This window comes from Furipterus horrens, unplaced genomic scaffold (assembly GCF_987537825.1).
Source record: "Furipterus horrens unplaced genomic scaffold, mFurHor1.1.pri manual_scaffold_4, whole genome shotgun sequence".
NCBI lineage: Eukaryota > Metazoa > Chordata > Mammalia > Chiroptera > Furipteridae > Furipterus > Furipterus horrens.
Window position 1 is genome coordinate 93,920,333 of NW_028327174.1, and position 17,147 is coordinate 93,937,479.

Below are 17,147 nucleotides of genomic sequence, written 5' to 3' on the forward strand. Positions count from 1 at the left end.
CTAGGTGAGGAGGCATTTAAGTTTCTTAGAAGAGAGTTTTGGGAAGAGATAAGTAATATCAAGATGTTGAAGTAGTATTTTAATTCAACTAGGATTTTAAAGTTAATGCCTTCTAATTGTCCTGCCAACTTTTAAACAGATAACACATTTAATTTTACCTTTTTAAAAAAATACATTTTATGAGACATGTTTTAGACCTCTTTGGATAATCTGTTTTCTGTCTTTTTAAAATTAGGCTGCCATTTGTCGATGTAGTCAACCACTGTCAGGATTCAGTGCCAGGTGCCTGGAGGATGAACATTTGCTTCAAGCCATTAGTAAAGCCAATCCAGCCAATCGCTATATGTATGTCGTGGACACTAGGCCCAAAGTATGTGCCTTGAATACACTACAGTCTTTTAGTTTAATTATCTTTGTTATGTTAATTGATGAGAGTTGATTAATTTATCCACATTTAACGTACTGAATTTTAGTCTACCAACTTAGAAGTTCAATTTCCCAGTAACCCAGATAGTGATTTCCTATGTTTTTGGAGATATATGTATATATAATAAATAAATTTAGGAAAGCTGAATTTTATTGGGAACTCTTGGTGGTGTGGTGTATACGAAGTCTGTCCAGAAAAAGCCCAACTATTAATATAACGAGAACAGTTTATGTGAGCGACATTGCTTGCTGTATCCTGGCAGCCAAGGAGAGTGGACTGGAGTGCTCATGTGTGAATAATGACAACTTCACTGCACTAGTCAGTAGTGGCAGTAGATGCCATTGTGTGAGCATGTGTACTGTGTCGCTGTCATATCCAAAATGACTGAGCCAGGAGAACAATGAAACTGCATGGAATTTTGTGTTAAGCTTGAACATTCCTCCATGGAAACTATTTGGATGATTCAGAAGGCCACAGCAATGAGCGACTGGTGATTGGCAGCTTCATTATGAAAATGCACCGCTAATGCATCACGTCTCATGCAGAGTTTTTTGGTGAAACATCAAATCACCCAGATGATTCAGCTCCCCTACTACAGCCCAGATTTGGTGCACTGCAACTTCTGGCTTTTCCCAAAACTAAAATCACCTTTGAAAGGGAAGAGATTTCAGGCTGTTGATAAGATTCAGGAAAATACAATGGGGCAGCTGATGGCGATTGGGAGAACTGTGTGAGGTCCCAAAGTGACTTCTTTGTAGGGGACAACTGTGTGAGGTCCCAAAGTGACTTCTTTGTCGGGGACTGAAGTGTCTTTTTTTTTTTTTTTTCATTCAGTGTTTCTTGTGTCCTGTATTTTCTTGAATAAATGTTTATTTTTCATAGTACTTGGCTGGATACTTTCTGGACAGGCCTGGTAAGTATTATGCTATTGTGAAGAAACACTAAATAGTGTGTTGTGTTGTGAAAAATCAGAAATTAATTAGATCTTTCAGTTGGCAAAACACTTTGTTAAAATAATGGACCTTAATTTGAAATATTCAAGAAAATAAGGAAAATACATAGTGAGTTAACTTAGGAATCAGTAAACTAGAGAATTATAAACAGTGAGGAGGAAAATTGTTCTGTTAGGTGTCCATTATATAAGGTAAACTTTTTATTATTGGGACAAATGTCACAATTCATTTTTTTTTATCCTCACTAATGGACATGCTTATTGATTTGAGAGAGGGAAAGGAGGGAGAGAGAGGGGAAGAAACATTGATGTGAGAGAGAAACATTGATCAGTGGCCTCTTGTAGGCACCCCGCCAGGGATTGAACCTGCAACCCAGGCATGTGCCCTGACTGGGAATTGAACCTGTGACCTGTCAGTTTACAGGACGACACTCCAACCAACTGAGCCACACTGGCTAGGGCTCCATTTTTCTTTTTATGAGCATAGTTAAAACAACCATTTCATATAGGATCCTGAAACTAATTAAAATCCTCAGTGACAATAGCTAACATTACTTTTAATTTTTATTGTAGCATCGTGTGCAGAGCTGGTGGGCTACACAAAAGGACATTGGCAGAATTATAGTGAGGATTTCTTCAAAAATCTGGAATGATGAGAAAATAAGAGAAAGCGATGAGAAAAAGCGAGTGAGCCATATAGACCACAATCATAGACAGCTTTGTTGAAAAGAATGGTAGCTGTTTAGAAGCAGTTCTCATCATTATGCAGTCTTACAAAAGATAATGGAGAAAACATATGATAAAATTAATTTTAGTAAATTAAAGTATTAAAAATTAGAAACTGATAATTTGGTAATATTTTGTTAAAAAAAACTTTCTTAGAAGGCAAGAATGTGGTGGTATCTCTTGTAAGAAAAGTTTTATTTTACTTCTTTGTGTAATCTGGGTGGCTTAATTCATTAGAACTATTTTTAGGTGATATTAGATATAAAAGGTTGTAATACAAGACTTGCTCTTGCTGAATATAAGGTCTGAGGATGATTCATTTCTCAGGCCTAATAAGTCTTATTTGTATAACTGAGTTCTATAGAGAAAATGTATCTTTATTTGATTGTTTCATTAGTTAAACTCAAGTAGTAATAATGTAGAAACAGTTTAAATATCTGTTAACCTCAGTAATTATAGGTGCTGAGTAGTAAGTCAGTGAGTACAATTTAACTGTACTTGTCACCAACCTGGGCACCAATCCACTGAATGAAAAGCTACTATTTTTTCCTAAAATTTAGGTTCTGTTTCATTGAGGTTTATAAGAATATTTAGTAAGCTGTAATAATGTGCTATATGAAATCCTAGTCTGAAAGAATTAAACATGGCAAATCTTTAAGTTAACCTCTGATAACATTTGATCTAAAAACCAAAGATCATGGGGCTATGGGCAGTCCCTTTTCTCCCTTAGAGACCAGTTTATTTGTGGCCCAATTCTTGGATCTATATCAAACTAGCAGATTATATGCCATGTTATATACTGTGTGATCCTCCAGCAATCTCTAATATGGAGGACCTCAAATAATCTGACCTATGTGTAACTACCCAGCTTTGCTAAACTCTGAATCATTTAGGAGTTAGCTAGGAGATCTTTCTGGTTTTAGGTTTTGAAGTATTACAAACATATGAAAAACTGACTAAAAACCTAAGTGAATTAGTGCCATGAATATTTGTGGGGAACTTCTTATCTGACCTTTCCACTATATAGTAATCATGTTGTCTCTTTATAGTACCCTTCTTTGCTTTCATTAATCTGAGGCTTTTACATACTCAAAATGGTAGCATATTCAGTTGTGATGAGTTCCTTTAAACTGCCTGCTAGCTAAAATTAGTTTATTCAGTGTTTCTGTGATATTTTGTTAAGTTACCAGATAAAAGCAATTTGTCTCTCTATTTCTAAAATTTAAATTTTAGCTGAATGCAATGGCCAACAGAGCAGCTGGAAAAGGCTATGAAAATGAAGACAACTATTCTAATATTAGATTTCAGTTTGTTGGAATTGAAAATATTCATGTCATGAGGTCAAGCCTTCAGAAGTTACTGGAAGGTATGATTATTGTTTAACTTCAAGTCAGCTTTGTTCCATAGAAATATAATGCTAGTCAAACATTATAAAATTTTAAATTACGTAATTTGAAATTTTCTAGTAGTCACATTTTAAAAAGTAAAATGAAACAGTTGAAATTAATTTTAATAATATACTTCACCTAATATATTAAAAGCATGTTAAATGTAATCAAATGTCAGACTATTTTTAATTAAATACTTGTGCTGCAAATATCTTTTTTAAATGAGATAGGAGCATTTTTTTTTAAGCATAAAGATTAACAGCAAAATGTGACAAAAATTTGTCATTGAGCTTCTAAATAGCATCTTTTCACTTGTAAAAAGTTTTGCCTATTTAGTCTGTCCTCTTCCCCAAATCACTCACCTAGCAATATCTTGAATAGGAGAAGTGGAGATTCTAGCCCATTCTAACAAATGTCCTCCCCCCCCCCCCCCCTTTTAGTGAATGGTACCAAAGGGCTTTCTGTCAATGATTTCTACTCCGGTTTGGAAAGCTCAGGATGGCTTCGCCATATCAAAGCTGTCATGGACGCTGCAATCTTCTTAGCCAAAGTAACTCTTCATTGCTTATGCTTTGTTTGGGGGTTTATAATGGTTGGGAAGGAATGGATATATTATGCTGAGTGCTGGTATCCTTTCAGTCAGACAACTTATTATGTTTACCTCTTCAGTGAGGTTCACTTAATTTGAGCTTTATTCTATAGCACTTAAGAGTTTTTAAGACATCTTAAAATAGAATTTTTGTTTTTGTTTGTTTGTTGGCTTTGTGTTTTGTCTTGTTTTTTGGAAATTAGGTTGTGACAACATTATCATTACAGTCCTAGCTCTTCTTTATAATGCAATACGTAATGGTTTTTGAGTAAGTAGAGCTTATTGATTCACTTAAAATGTATTCTGTTAGAATATAAGTATGTGCTCATTCTTTTCAGGCAATAATGGTTGAAAATGCAAGTGTGTTGGTACATTGTTCTGATGGATGGGATAGGACTTCCCAGGTTTGTTCCCTTGGCTCTCTTTTATTGGATTCCTACTACAGGACGGTCAAAGGATTCATGGTAAGGCATTGTTTGGCTAGACCAGTGGTTCTCCCAAAAGAGTGATTTTGTCCCCCCAGAAGACATTGGGTAATGTTACCAGACAGTTTTGGTTATTAGAGTGAACAGAAAGGGTGCAACTAACATCTAGCTGGTAGAGTCCCAGGCTGCTATTAAGTACCCTATCTATATTGCACAGGACGGCCCTACAACAAAGAGTTATCTGGCCCAAAATGTCAGTAGTGCTGATACAGAGAAACCTTGAGTTAGACTGATTTTCATTTGTGCCACTTCTTTGACAAAATGTATTTGATTTAAAAGTGGTTTTTCCTTAAAATGTTACAATAGAAATACTCGGTATTTTCCCTTCATATTATCTAACAAATGTAAGTAATGTAGTAAAACAAGGCATAAATAAGAGTATTTAAATATTATATCCTAGAAGAAACTTTCTGTCTCAAATTTCTTCATTTGTTAATTGTATTACATGTTAGGAAGCACGTTTTTTTATCCGAATATTAAATTTCTCCTTGAACATATTTTTTGCTTTGTGAAGCTAAAGCCCTGGCTTTTGTTTTGTTTTTTAGTATATGGTCAGATTAACTCATCTATTCAAAATTTATTTCTTAACTCATGGCAAGTAAATGAAGAGATGTGAAAAAGTTTTCATAAGTTTAGAAACTACTAAATATAGTATCATGTTATAGCAAGGGAAGGTATGACGTCACTAGGTCCCTTTTAGCACCATTATTTTGTGGTGCTAACATACTGAATCTGGGAAAACAAATGGAAGTGTTGTTAATAAAATAATGTTCTCCTTACTTTGAAAGTGTAAGATAAGGAATATTTTCTTTGCCATACCTGGCTTTAATTATTTGTTAGACATCCAAATGAAATCATGTAATACATGACCAGAGACAATGTGAGAGCTTCCCAGGCTAAAGGAGCAGTGAAAGCTTAATAGCTCCTGTAGATGATTACAGGTAATGTGTGATGGATGGGATTCAGGGTGAGTGTTGCGGGCAAGGGGCCTGGGTGCAGAAGAAGATAGTGGGATGAGCGTCTGAGGAAGAGAAAACTAGAATTTGGGTAGTGAGAGCCATGAGAGGGCTTTAAACATAGGAAACAGTAATATGCTTTTAAAAAATTGTTTGGTGTCTTGAAGGAAGAGAACAGTGGGAATGGAGGTTATGAGACCAGTGTAGAAACCATTGGGAAACTTGAGAGAAGAGGGCCACAACTAAGGCAGCACCACAGGAATGGAGGGAGGAGGTGATGGGCCAACCTGCAGGGATTTTAAGACAGTAGAGTCGGCGAGAGTTGTTCACAGATAAGATGATTTCCAGGCTAGGGACTTAGTTGTCAGGATGGATGGTGCTGTTCTCCTCACTGAGATAAGCAGAGGAATACTTTAGTGAGGAAGATTTCTAGTTTTAGATGTTGATGTATAGAAGAATGGCAGAGGGCTCGTAGTAAAATCTGAGGCTGCATCCTGGAGGTCACATGCCTAAAGTCACACGGCTGTGAAAGTCATGATGCGAGAACTTGAGTCCATGCGGTGTGACTCCAGAAATTGCATCTTCACTTGTCCCATTATATGGCCTTCTGAGAGGTTTAGGACCAAGTCAGAGAAGCAATTTGGACACTGTGAAAAGTATGTACTTGGTGATTATACATGAAATTATAACATATTAAATATTAAGAAGATACATTGTTTAGGTTAGACTGAAAAAATTTAGAACTTTATTGTTTTAGTAGTTTTATGACAAAACAGTGCAGTTCATTTAAGAGGTTGGATAGTAACATTGAATTTCAATATAAACTTTTCATTGGTTTCTTTATCATTTTTTAAGTATTATATAAGTGATGTACAAGTAAGTCAAAAGGTTTAAAATATAACCCAGTCTACCACCCACAATTAACCACTGTTAACACTTTTGACTTTGACTTTTTTTCTAAGCAAATATCATCATTATACATACAAAAATCTAAATGCAACAGTGCTTTATAACATACACTTTTTACTTAAAATTAATAAATACAATAGAAATAATTTAATTTATAACACTCCTGTTTCATTTTATGTATCATCTTCACTCTTTGTTAAACCAGCCTCTAATCTAGGTTCTTTTGCCTATAATCTTAAATTTTGTTTTATTTGCAAAGTGCAAATGCTATTTTTAAGACAATAGGATTTAATCAATTTGAAACAAAAAAAATTGGAAGTAGTTACAAAATGGGTTTTACTTTTTCTCATTAAGGTTTTAATAGAAAAGGACTGGATCTCCTTTGGACATAAATTTTCGGAGAGGTGAGTCGCTGTTATACATTTACATATTTTGTTAAACTAGAAAAAATAGTTTAGAGTACCAAAATGTTTGTGTTTCATGGATTTGCTTGTCCAGTGGGACGTGAGAGTGCAATACGGTTTTTTTGTATGAAGACCAACCGACTTATTTATTTATTTTTGTCATTTCTTTCAATTCTCATACCTTTGTTAATTTTCATGGCAATTTACTATCTTCCTGTTTGTCTGAATTGTAGTAGGTAGAAGGTAATAGACCCTTTAAAATTGTGGTTAAAGAACTCATAAGTGTAAATGATTTCAATAAAAACAATGCCAATCGCACAGTGTTTTAGGATTTGTTTTGATGTATATTTAAATTTAACAACACCTGAATAATTTATTTCTTTCAGAGGCATTTTTAATAACTTGTACTTTTCTGGGGGGGGGCGTTAGGTGTGGCCATTTGGATGGTGACCCAAAGGAAATCTCACCAGTGTTTACTCAGTTCTTGGAATGTGTGTGGCATTTGACTGAACAGTTTCCACAAGCCTTTGAATTCAATGAAGAATTTCTTCTTCAGATCCATGAACATATTCATTCATGCCAATTTGGGAACTTCCTTGGAAATTGTCAGAAGGAAAGAGAAGAACTCAAGTAAGATGGTTTGATTAAATGGGCTCTTTTTTCCTTCCTTAGCTGAAGTCTAACAAAAATTATAGTTGAACTTAACAAAATATCTCAACAGAATGAACTAGAACTGAATTTTTTCCTACTTTGTTTTATTTTATTTCATTTCATTTTGTTCTTTGTATCTATGTTTTTTCCTCCCCTCCTTTCCCCTCCCCTCTTCTTAAAGCAGGCCCTTTAACATTCTTGTGATACAGATTTAGTGGTAATGAACTTCTTTAGCATTTTTTTTTCTTTTGTCTAGGAAGCTTTTTATTTTGCCTTCAATTTTAAATAATAACCTTGCTGGATAGAGTAGTCTTGGTTGTAGGTCCTTGCTGTTCATCACTCTGAATATTTCATGCCAATCTCTTCTGGACTGAAATCTTTCTGTTGAGAAATGGCTGATAGCCTTATGGAAGCTCCCCTGTAGGTAACTGATTGCTTTTTTCTTGCTACTTTCAAGATCCTCTCTTTGTCTTTAATCTTTGGTATTTTAACTGTGATATATTTTTGGGCCCTTTTGGGATCATCTTGATTGGGACTCTGTGCTTCCTGAACTTATGTGACTTTTTTCTTCACCAGGTTAGGGAAGTTTTCAGCCATTATTTCTTCAAACAAGTTCTCTATCCCTTGCTTACTCTCTTCTCCTTCTGGTGCCCCTGTGGTGCACGTGTTGTTACACTTAATGTTGTCCCAGACGTTCCTTACATTTTCCTCATTTTTTAAAATTCTCTTTTCTTTTTGATACTCTGCTTGGGTGTTGTATTCTTCATTTCTGACTGGTTCTTTCTTATGGTTTCTATGTCTTTTTTAGTGGTTACTATCTCTTTAAGTTCTCACTGAGATCATCCATTTTTCCCCTAAGGTCCTTGAGCATCCTTAGAACCATTGTTTTAAACCCTGCATCTGGTATTTTGGTTGCTTCCATTTCATTTAGTTCTTTTTCTGCCGATTTTCTTATTTTTTCATTTGGGGCATATTTCTTTTTCTCCTCATTTTTTCTCCGTGTCTTGGGTAGTTCTGCTGATTCCCAAACTTGTTATATCTTTGTGATGTAGGTGTCTTATTGGACTCAGTGGGACAATCATCCAGATCACCTGAGCTCCATACTCCAAGAATGTTTCTTCTGGGTTATGTACACCCATCCTGTTATAGATCGAGTCTCCAATTCTGTTCGCCCTTTTGTGGGTGGAGTTAATTCTTCAGGATGGCTGATTATGAGGATAAACCTCAATCACTATATTTGAGTCACAGTGCAGTGGCTACCCCCTGAGGTGAAATTGTTCCCAGTAGGGTCTGGTGCCTGCTGGGGTCCCGCTTTGGGTGTGCTGCTTGTGTGGCTAGTTGGGTGGAGCTCTGGTATGATTTTATAGCCCACCACCAGTTGTGTAGGTTCTGGATTTACTTGGGTGGGGTTTAGGTACAGAGTGATGTCAGACATGGTGTATAACCAGCCTTGGGCTGTCACGTCATTCATTGTTTATGGCTGCATCTACTGGGCCTGGCTGTGCGTGGGAGGGGCCAGTCTGTGTACAATGGCTGGCTTCTTCCAGTTTAGAGCTGGGCAGATATGTAAAAGGTCAGTTACTCCACCTCCCCCTGAGGGTGCTTGGCCTTCCCCCAGAGCCTTCTGCAGAGAGACTGTACTGTGGGCTCAGGCTGGCCATGATGCACAGACCCTTCCGTAAGTTGTGAGCTTGGTAGGGCAGGGAGACCGGGGTCAGGAGGACCAGGCTAGTGTGTCCCCTACTTGGGGGCCATGTGGTCAGGCATTCAGGGGAGGGTAAGTGGCTCCTGCTCCAGAACCGAACCACTCAGTCTCTGCCACAGTCTCCAGCTCTAGTTTCCCAGGAGGAGCACACCGCAGGTTCAGGCAGGGCACAGCCAGACATTGCCTCTGTGGAGCGAACTGAGCCAGGCAGAGCCATTGGGATTCTGGGAAGGTGGGGAGAGAGATTGAGAGAGTCTCCCCTTGGGAGTGGTGCTGGCCAAGCCTGCAGGATTGGGCCACCCACTTCATCCTGGTCGCAGACTAAAGCCCATGTGGGAGACACATTTCTAGTGTCCCAGCTTTGAGCAGGTGTCCCTTCCTCCCCCCAGAACTGACCTCAGCAGGCGAAGCCACTGGGACTTGGGGGTGCAGATCCAAAGTCTTCTGTTGGGGGTGGTGCCTTTTTTCACTTCTGGAGATAGCGTGGACTGAGCTTGCAGGGGAGATAAGAGTAGACCCCCTGTAATGTAGTCACACAGCCCAGCCCCCACCTGTCTGATTCCTGGACAAAAGCCTCCCCGGGATACAGTGCTTCAAAAGTCCCATCACTGCAGGGCACTGTGATTCCCCTGCACAACTGAACTCAGCAGGACAGGGCCACAGAGTAGTAAGGCGAAGTGATTTAACAGATTGCGGCGGGGGGTGGGAATGGTGCCCAGCTGTGCACTTCAGGTGAAGGCGAATAGTCCTGTTTCCAAAGCTACACTCTCCGGCCACTGTCTGAGTTTCCACCAAGAGGTTCTCCAGAAAAACAGTATGCCAAAGGTCTCTGCTGCATGCTGTCAGCAGGCTCCTCTGCAGGACCTGACCATGATTCCCCTGGCTGGTGCTGTAACAGGAATGTTTGACCCTGGGAGGGTGGTGTCTGAGTCTCTGCCAGACTCTTCTCTCCCAGACAGACTGAATCTCCACTGATTTTTACCACCAGGTGCTGTGGAGTTCCTCTTCCCATCTCTGTTGCTCTGTGGTGGGGATGCCATGTTTCTGGGGGCAGGAATTTTGCAGCCTACAGATACCTCCTTGGCTTGTCAGCCGCTGCATGTGGGTGTGGGGGCCAGCCCTTCTGTGTCTCCACTCTTCGGTAATACCTGTTTCTGAGTGGCTGCTTCTGTAAATACTTGGTAATCATATTTCAGTTTAGCAAGCCTTTAGTTGGTTATCAGGTTGTTTGCTTTATAACTTGGCTGTAAATAGGTTTAGCGCTGGGAACAGATGAGTATAGCTCCGCCTATTCTGTAGCCGTCTTGGAATCCTAGAAGGGAATTTTTTGGTAAAGATTTTATTGTCTGTATTTCTGAAGCCAAGTATGCTCTGAGTATCTCTTACACCCTCAGGGTAATAGTAGAAATACATTTTTAAAAATGTATTCGAAGTGTAGCCAATATACAGAAAAGTACATATATCATAAATGTGAAGCTCAGTAAATCTTCAAGTCATCTACTTGTGTAACCAGCAACAAGAAATATAACCAAAACCTAGAAACACCTCTTATACTTCTTTCCAGTTTGAATATATATTTAAAAATCTTTATTTTCTAGAAAGTATTGGCCACTAAGTTTTAAAGTGTGGTAAAAGATTTAAAAACTGTTAGGTAATGTAACGTAAGATAAAGCCTTATTGCTCTCCTCACATTTCTGAACAGATTGTTCTTTGGAGAAATAAGTTTATCTGTTTGGCTGCAGTGTATCCGTCCCTCCCTGATTGGGTCTCACACCTGTTCTTCCCTAACTAGTCTTTGGGATTAGGTGCTTCTGGCTAAATTATGATGCAAGGGAGATCTGTTTTATAGCCCTTAGCTTCTGAGTTTGGATTTCTTAACAGTAGTCAGTCAAGAGCAGTTACAGATTTTGAACATCCAGGTGACATGTTAGAGAGGCTGAATCTGGTGGTAGTTTGAAGACAGCCACATGTTGTCATTCCCAATAGCGTTGAAGGCAGACCTGAGAGCATGTGGAGAATTCTAAAGATGTGTAAAGGGAATAACAGGTGAAATAGAGTACGGCAGAGATGAACAAATCAGAGAACATTAGGACTTTAGCTCTGCTATAATATCTCACAGTGGTTTTTTTGTAAGTAGGAGAGGTGACTTAGAGTACAGAGCTTTTTTTTTTTTTAGGAAAAAAAATCTCATTTAGTGTCAAACATCCTCATAAATAGAACAATGTAATAAAAACATATTTCCTAGTAGTTGTTCTCTAAGAACATATCTCTTGGTTATCTTAGGGGTCATGGAAGAATGAGCAGATTCTCCATCTTTCCCTCTCTATCCCTATCTATTTTATGTTTATTTGGTAAATATACTATCTAAAACCATTCTACCCTTTACCCACCTACTTCACCTACTTACTCTTTGATTTGATGTATAATTGGCATTGTTTTAAAACTTTTTAAATAAGGATTTCACTTATATATTTTTAGAGATGGGGGAAGGGAGGGAGAAAGAGGGAGAGAAACCTCAATGTGTGGTTGCCTCTCACACACCCCCAACCGGGGACCTGGTCTGCAATGGAGGCATGTGTCCTGACTAGGAATCGAACCAGTGACCCTTTGGTTCACAGGCTGGTGCTCAATCCACTGAGTCACACCAGCCAGGGCTATAATTGGCTTTTTTTTCTTTTTGTTCTGTTACAGTTGTCCCATTCCACCCCCTTACCCCCTGTTGCTCTCCCCTGCCCTGCCCACTTAATCAACATTTTTTAATGCTTTAATAATATCCTTAGTTTTCCTTATTTTCTTTGTACCACTCACACTTAAATCTGTCCCTGCCAATACAGCACAGATACCGGGCTAGGAGAATAAGGCCAAATGGAAATACAGTTCCATTCTATATATAGTTGACCCTTGAACAGCTTGGGTGTTAGGGGCACCAACCCCTGTACAGTTGAAGATCTGCATATACTTTTAAGTTGGCCTTCTGTAGCCATGGATTTGAAAGTAGTGTTTTTGATTGTGGTTGGTTGGATCTGTTGAAGTGAAACCCAGGAATATGAAGGGCCAACTCTGTATTGAACCTGTGTATTTAGTGGACCTGTATTTAGTGGACCTGTGCAGTTCAAACCTGTGTCATTCAAGGGTCAGTTGTATGTATGTGGTAATTTGAAATAGGTGTAACAGAGACCAAGATTATGAAATTGTGTGAATTAATCTCTTAAAGTGTGTGGTTTGAGAGAAAACGAGATAACCTGTGTTGTGTTCTATAGACATGGTTTTATTACAAGATTATAAGTGAAAATGGAGAGAAGGAGAAAACAAAATTCAGAGAGAAGGTGACATTAAACTGAATAGAAGGAAAAACTTAACTCTTTGGAAAACAATTGCCTGGTTTATAAAACTGAGTCTTGGCATCTACAAGAAAGATCTTTATGTTTCTCTCATTACATAAGGTTAAAGGAGAAGACTTACTCCCTGTGGCCGTTTCTTCTGGATGACCAAAAGAAGTACTCAAATCCTCTCTACAATTCCACATCTCAGAAATGTGCTGTTTTGGAGCCAAATACAGTATCTTTTAATTTTAAGTAAGTTGGCATCTTTGAATGTTTATATTCTGTTTTTCTCAAACACATTTATTTATTGAAGTTTTTCTTTTCTTGGTCATAAAGGTTTTGGAGAAACATGTACCACCAATTCGATCGAACATTGCATCCCAGGGAGTCAGTGTGTAACATCATTATGAATATGAATGAGCAAAATAAACAGTTAGAAAAAGACATTAAAGACTTAGAATCTGTAAGTATTCTTAATTATCTAACATAATATATTGGAATATTAAATTAATTTACTTCCTTGTGTTTTTAGTGTAAATTAGTATACAAAGGGGGACTCCAAGAAAAATTGAATTTATTTATAAAAATTGTGTATTTATTCTTACATGTTTAAACTTTGGTCACCTTCATAGTACTCTCCATTTGATGTAATACACCTATTGAGACTTTTTCCATGGCTCAAAACAATTTTTGAACTTGTCAATTTTGATGCCTTTTAGTGCTTCTGCCTTTTTTTGTTTCATTTCTTCCCCATCAGCAGAATGTTTCCCTTTGAGAACTTTTGGGGAAACTTTTAAAAAGAGTTGCTTGGGGTAAGATCGAGTGAATAGGGAGCATGGGGCACTCAGTGCAGTGTGGGCAGGTGCTCTTATAAATCACCTATCATGAAATGGGCAAACATGTTGAAGAGTTAAAAAAAAATTCACTGAAGCCAAATACAGCCACTTACAACAATGACAACTGGTACACTGGTACAGATAGATTCCTAGAACACTCACCTAGTGGGGGAGGCCTGTACTACAAGGGGCCTGCCCTCCAGAAGATAATTCTGGTTTTGGGGGTGAGGGTGGGGGGTCCCGTCTCATATAGAAACCTCATAAGTACACATAGTTGCGTGAAAGTCAGATCTTTACTTTGAATAGTTTAGTTTGAATCACTTTCCCTGAACTTTAAAATATACTGAAATATCTGAAGTATATAGGAAAGTAGAGATATAAAATAATAAATAATGGGGTTTTAGATCATTTATGTTTTTGTTTTAATAAAAGAAACATGGTATGTTTGAAGACCATTAATACTCCTCCTCAGGCTTCCCCCACCTACTTTCACTTAATTTGGTGTTCATTATTCCTATGAACATTTTTACAATGTAAGTTTGTATCCACAACAATTTATAATAGCATTTTGTATGATTTAAAATACCAAAGAATATAGTTTTTGTATGCAGTATAAAGGGCAACAAGTAACATGAATTGCCTATGTACCCTTCACTCAACTAGGAAACTGCATGTTTTAATAATATATAGAGATAAACACAGTGTCATGCTTCATTTTGCTCAACATTGTTTTAAATTTATCCATGTTGATATGTGTAACTTTAATACATTTCTTTTGGTGATAACTACTGTGTAGTATTGTGTTGTATGAGTAGATCACAGACTGTCCATTCAGCTGCTGAACATTTAAATTGTTTTTGGTTTTGAATTCCCATGATAAGTGAAGTTGAGTGACTTTTCACGTGTTTGTTGGCCATTTGGTTTTCTTTTTTCTGTGAATGTCCTATTGAAACCTTTGCCCATTTTTCTGTTGGTATAACTGCCTTTTTCTGTTGAAGAGTTCTTTATATACCAGGCGCTGGTTCTTTTTTAGTTATATATATCACAGATGGCTTTGTCCAGTCTATTCTTTTCCTTTCCACTTTATTTATGGTGTGTTTTGTGTAGGTGCTTTGAATTTTAATGTAGTCAAGTGGATCAGTCTTTATGTTTTATGCTTTTTTTGTGCACTTTCTTTTAAGAAATTCTTCTCCAGCTTAAGACTTTTCTATAATCATTTCTTTGCCATTATATATAACGAAAAAGGATTAGTAAGGACACATTTAAAAAATCTTAGACAGTTGTTATAACTCTGTCTTTCTGCCTCGCAGGCAGGACTGTTCCTTAGTCATCAAAGTAATAACTGCTGAGTAGACGGTAGGAGGATGTGTTAAAAAGAGGCAGGCACGTGATATAGGTAATTCAAGAAGATCCATCTGCAGATCAGTCCAAGGATTGGAGAGGGTGATACTCTGCCAAAGATTGCTTTTTAAATCCTCTGTTCAGTTTAACAAAAAAATTATGTTGTGTTTCTAAAGCCTGTCGTGTTCACCTAACAAACTGTTGTAGGGAAACCATGTAAGAAAGCTCTGTAGGCAATAAACTCTTCAGCTAAATAAGTGTGTTTGTTGTATTATTTAGTTGTGATCTCAGGGTGAATGTCTCATGTACATTTCTGTCATTATACAATGTTTATTCTCATAAGTTTTAGGTAATGTATGCTCTTTTCAAATATGAGGGCTGGTGACCTTTTGCAGTCAAGTATAACCATTGCAAAAGTTGTAAACAATTAGGATTCTCAGCTATGTCTTATTCATCTGCACTAGATTTCACTTAACTTTTCGAGATTGAATTTTGTATTGTACTGAAAGAGAACATTTTACAGAAGCTTGTTTTCTTCTTTCATCTACGTATTTGAACATGTATTGTGTGAAATTAGTAACTTTTTTCAAATTTGTATTTGTTCTAGAAAATCAATAAACACAAAAATGAGCATATTGATGGAGTTCTCACCAAGGAATTGTTACATTCAGTTCGTCCCGAGTCACCTACCCTCAAAACCTCCCTGTGTTTTAAGGAGCAAACTCTGCTACCTGTGAATGATACTCTTCGAACTATAGAGGGCAGCAACCCTGTGGATAATCGTTACAGTGAATACGCTGAGGAGTTTTCCAAATCCAAACCTGCTATGGTCAGCTTAGAGTATGGTGTGGCAAGAATGACTTGTTAGACTCATACAGTATTTTCTGGACTAACTGTAGTGCAAGAAATGGTTTATTGTGAGGATGATCTGTGTGCATGACCAAAAGGAATTTGTCTGCTAATGATCTTAGAGTTTAACAGTAGGTTAATAGTTGAAGGGAGGATGATAACTGCTCTTGTGAGAGAAATAAGTCAGTGTAACTGCATTTCTAACAAGGAATGACTTTCATTTCTTTAAGAAACAAGTGATATTGGCAAATTTATTCAAAACACCATTTACACTGTATACTAGCAAATTGACATTTCTGTATGATTTGTATGTTAATTATAGCCAAACAGAAATAGCCTTACTTAAGTATAATTTAATTGCCAGTAAACAAAATTCAACAAGGCAGTCCCTTAATAATTGATGTGGCATGTTCTTTCAATTATGCAACCATGTAACTATGAGTATTTACATATTTTACCTGTTAGTGATGTTTAATGCTGAAGTGCCATGAAAAATATTTCTAATAAAGCCTCAAAATCTGTTTATTCTTTACTCTTAGGTGTTATAGCCTAGAGCAGGACTTTTTGTTTGGTTTTCTTTTGTCAGCCTTGTTTTATCTGTGTAGATTGCGCTCTCATTACTGCAGGCCTTGCACGCTGTAGTACTCTCGTATAGCGGTACACTGTTAAGTTCATATTTAGCTCGTCCCACTTCCATAGTCAGAATTAGTGAAACTGCAGTTTTTATTCTGATTACAATTTGCTTAGTACCTCATTTGATGAATTATTATTTATAACATAGGTGATTGATTTTCTTTAATATTTATTAGCACATTTGACTGTTTCATGTATGAATTACTGCATTCTATTGATTCTTACTTTGTAGTTGGCTTTATTCCTTTGATAACTATGTGATTTTAAAAATCTGAAATACTAAAACTGTTAATAGAACATGAATAATACATATATAGTTTTAAACTTTTCTCTCTCAAGGAGTTACTACTCTTCTAGACTATTCCACTTTCAGCATACCCAAACATTTTTGGGTAAAAACAAAAGGGAAATACAGATAGATATATTTTGCTTGGTTATCTGAATCTTAAAGCAGTTGTTTCTATATGGAATATTATTTTCTATTAATATATAAGAAAAAAAGGAAAATGAAGGATAGCCTAATACAAAGTTAATGTTTAACAAAAACAGCTTAAATGCTAGGAAGAGTTTCATTTTGCCATTTAACTGTTTATTCTATGTACTACTATGTATCTTTAAATTACAAGAGAAAAAAGCCTTGTATAGTAGTTGATGGCCTGCTGGGCTGGGGTGACCCACATTCACACAGGACCTGGATGCCTGAGGTCAGGACTGCTGGAGACAGATGGCATTAACATTGAAAATTTAAGTAAAACGGGTGGCATGAGGCATAATTCGGGGGTACGAAGAGATCTGCAAAGGACCCCTCATGCTTCTCTTTATTATACCTGTATCTATTATTAGTTTTGAACATAAATACCTTTTAAGTGGAATAAAAACTGTTGTAAGATAGCTGATCTAATCCGTTGTAGTTTTCCAATGCTTCTCTGTAACAAATTATATTGATAAGAAAAATACTCCTTTTTAAACAGTA

The 17,147-nt window shown here is 37.1% G+C and overlaps 1 protein-coding gene across 3 annotated transcripts in view; it reads left to right on the forward strand.

The window, feature by feature from the left end:
- Nucleotides 1–17,147, forward strand: part of MTMR6 (myotubularin related protein 6) — a 51,907-nt gene that overhangs the window by 19,428 nt on the left and 15,332 nt on the right. The window contains exons 6-15 of one of the 3 annotated variants that reach the window (XM_090273788.1): nucleotides 236–370; nucleotides 1,953–2,066; nucleotides 3,339–3,471; nucleotides 3,934–4,043; nucleotides 4,421–4,546; nucleotides 6,787–6,836; nucleotides 7,266–7,466; nucleotides 12,636–12,767; nucleotides 12,852–12,978; nucleotides 15,300–17,075. In XM_090273788.1, the coding sequence (XP_090129914.1) occupies nucleotides 236–370; nucleotides 1,953–2,066; nucleotides 3,339–3,471; nucleotides 3,934–4,043; nucleotides 4,421–4,546; nucleotides 6,787–6,836; nucleotides 7,266–7,466; nucleotides 12,636–12,767; nucleotides 12,852–12,978; nucleotides 15,300–15,560 (1,389 nt within the window). In that variant the 3' untranslated portion in view covers nucleotides 15,561–17,075. Of the gene's footprint in view, nucleotides 1–235; nucleotides 371–1,952; nucleotides 2,067–3,338; nucleotides 3,472–3,933; nucleotides 4,044–4,420; nucleotides 4,547–6,786; nucleotides 6,837–7,265; nucleotides 7,467–12,635; nucleotides 12,768–12,851; nucleotides 12,979–15,299; nucleotides 17,076–17,147 lie in introns of those variants that run through there. The other 2 variants (XM_090273785.1, XM_090273786.1) reach the window with 2 other exon arrangements.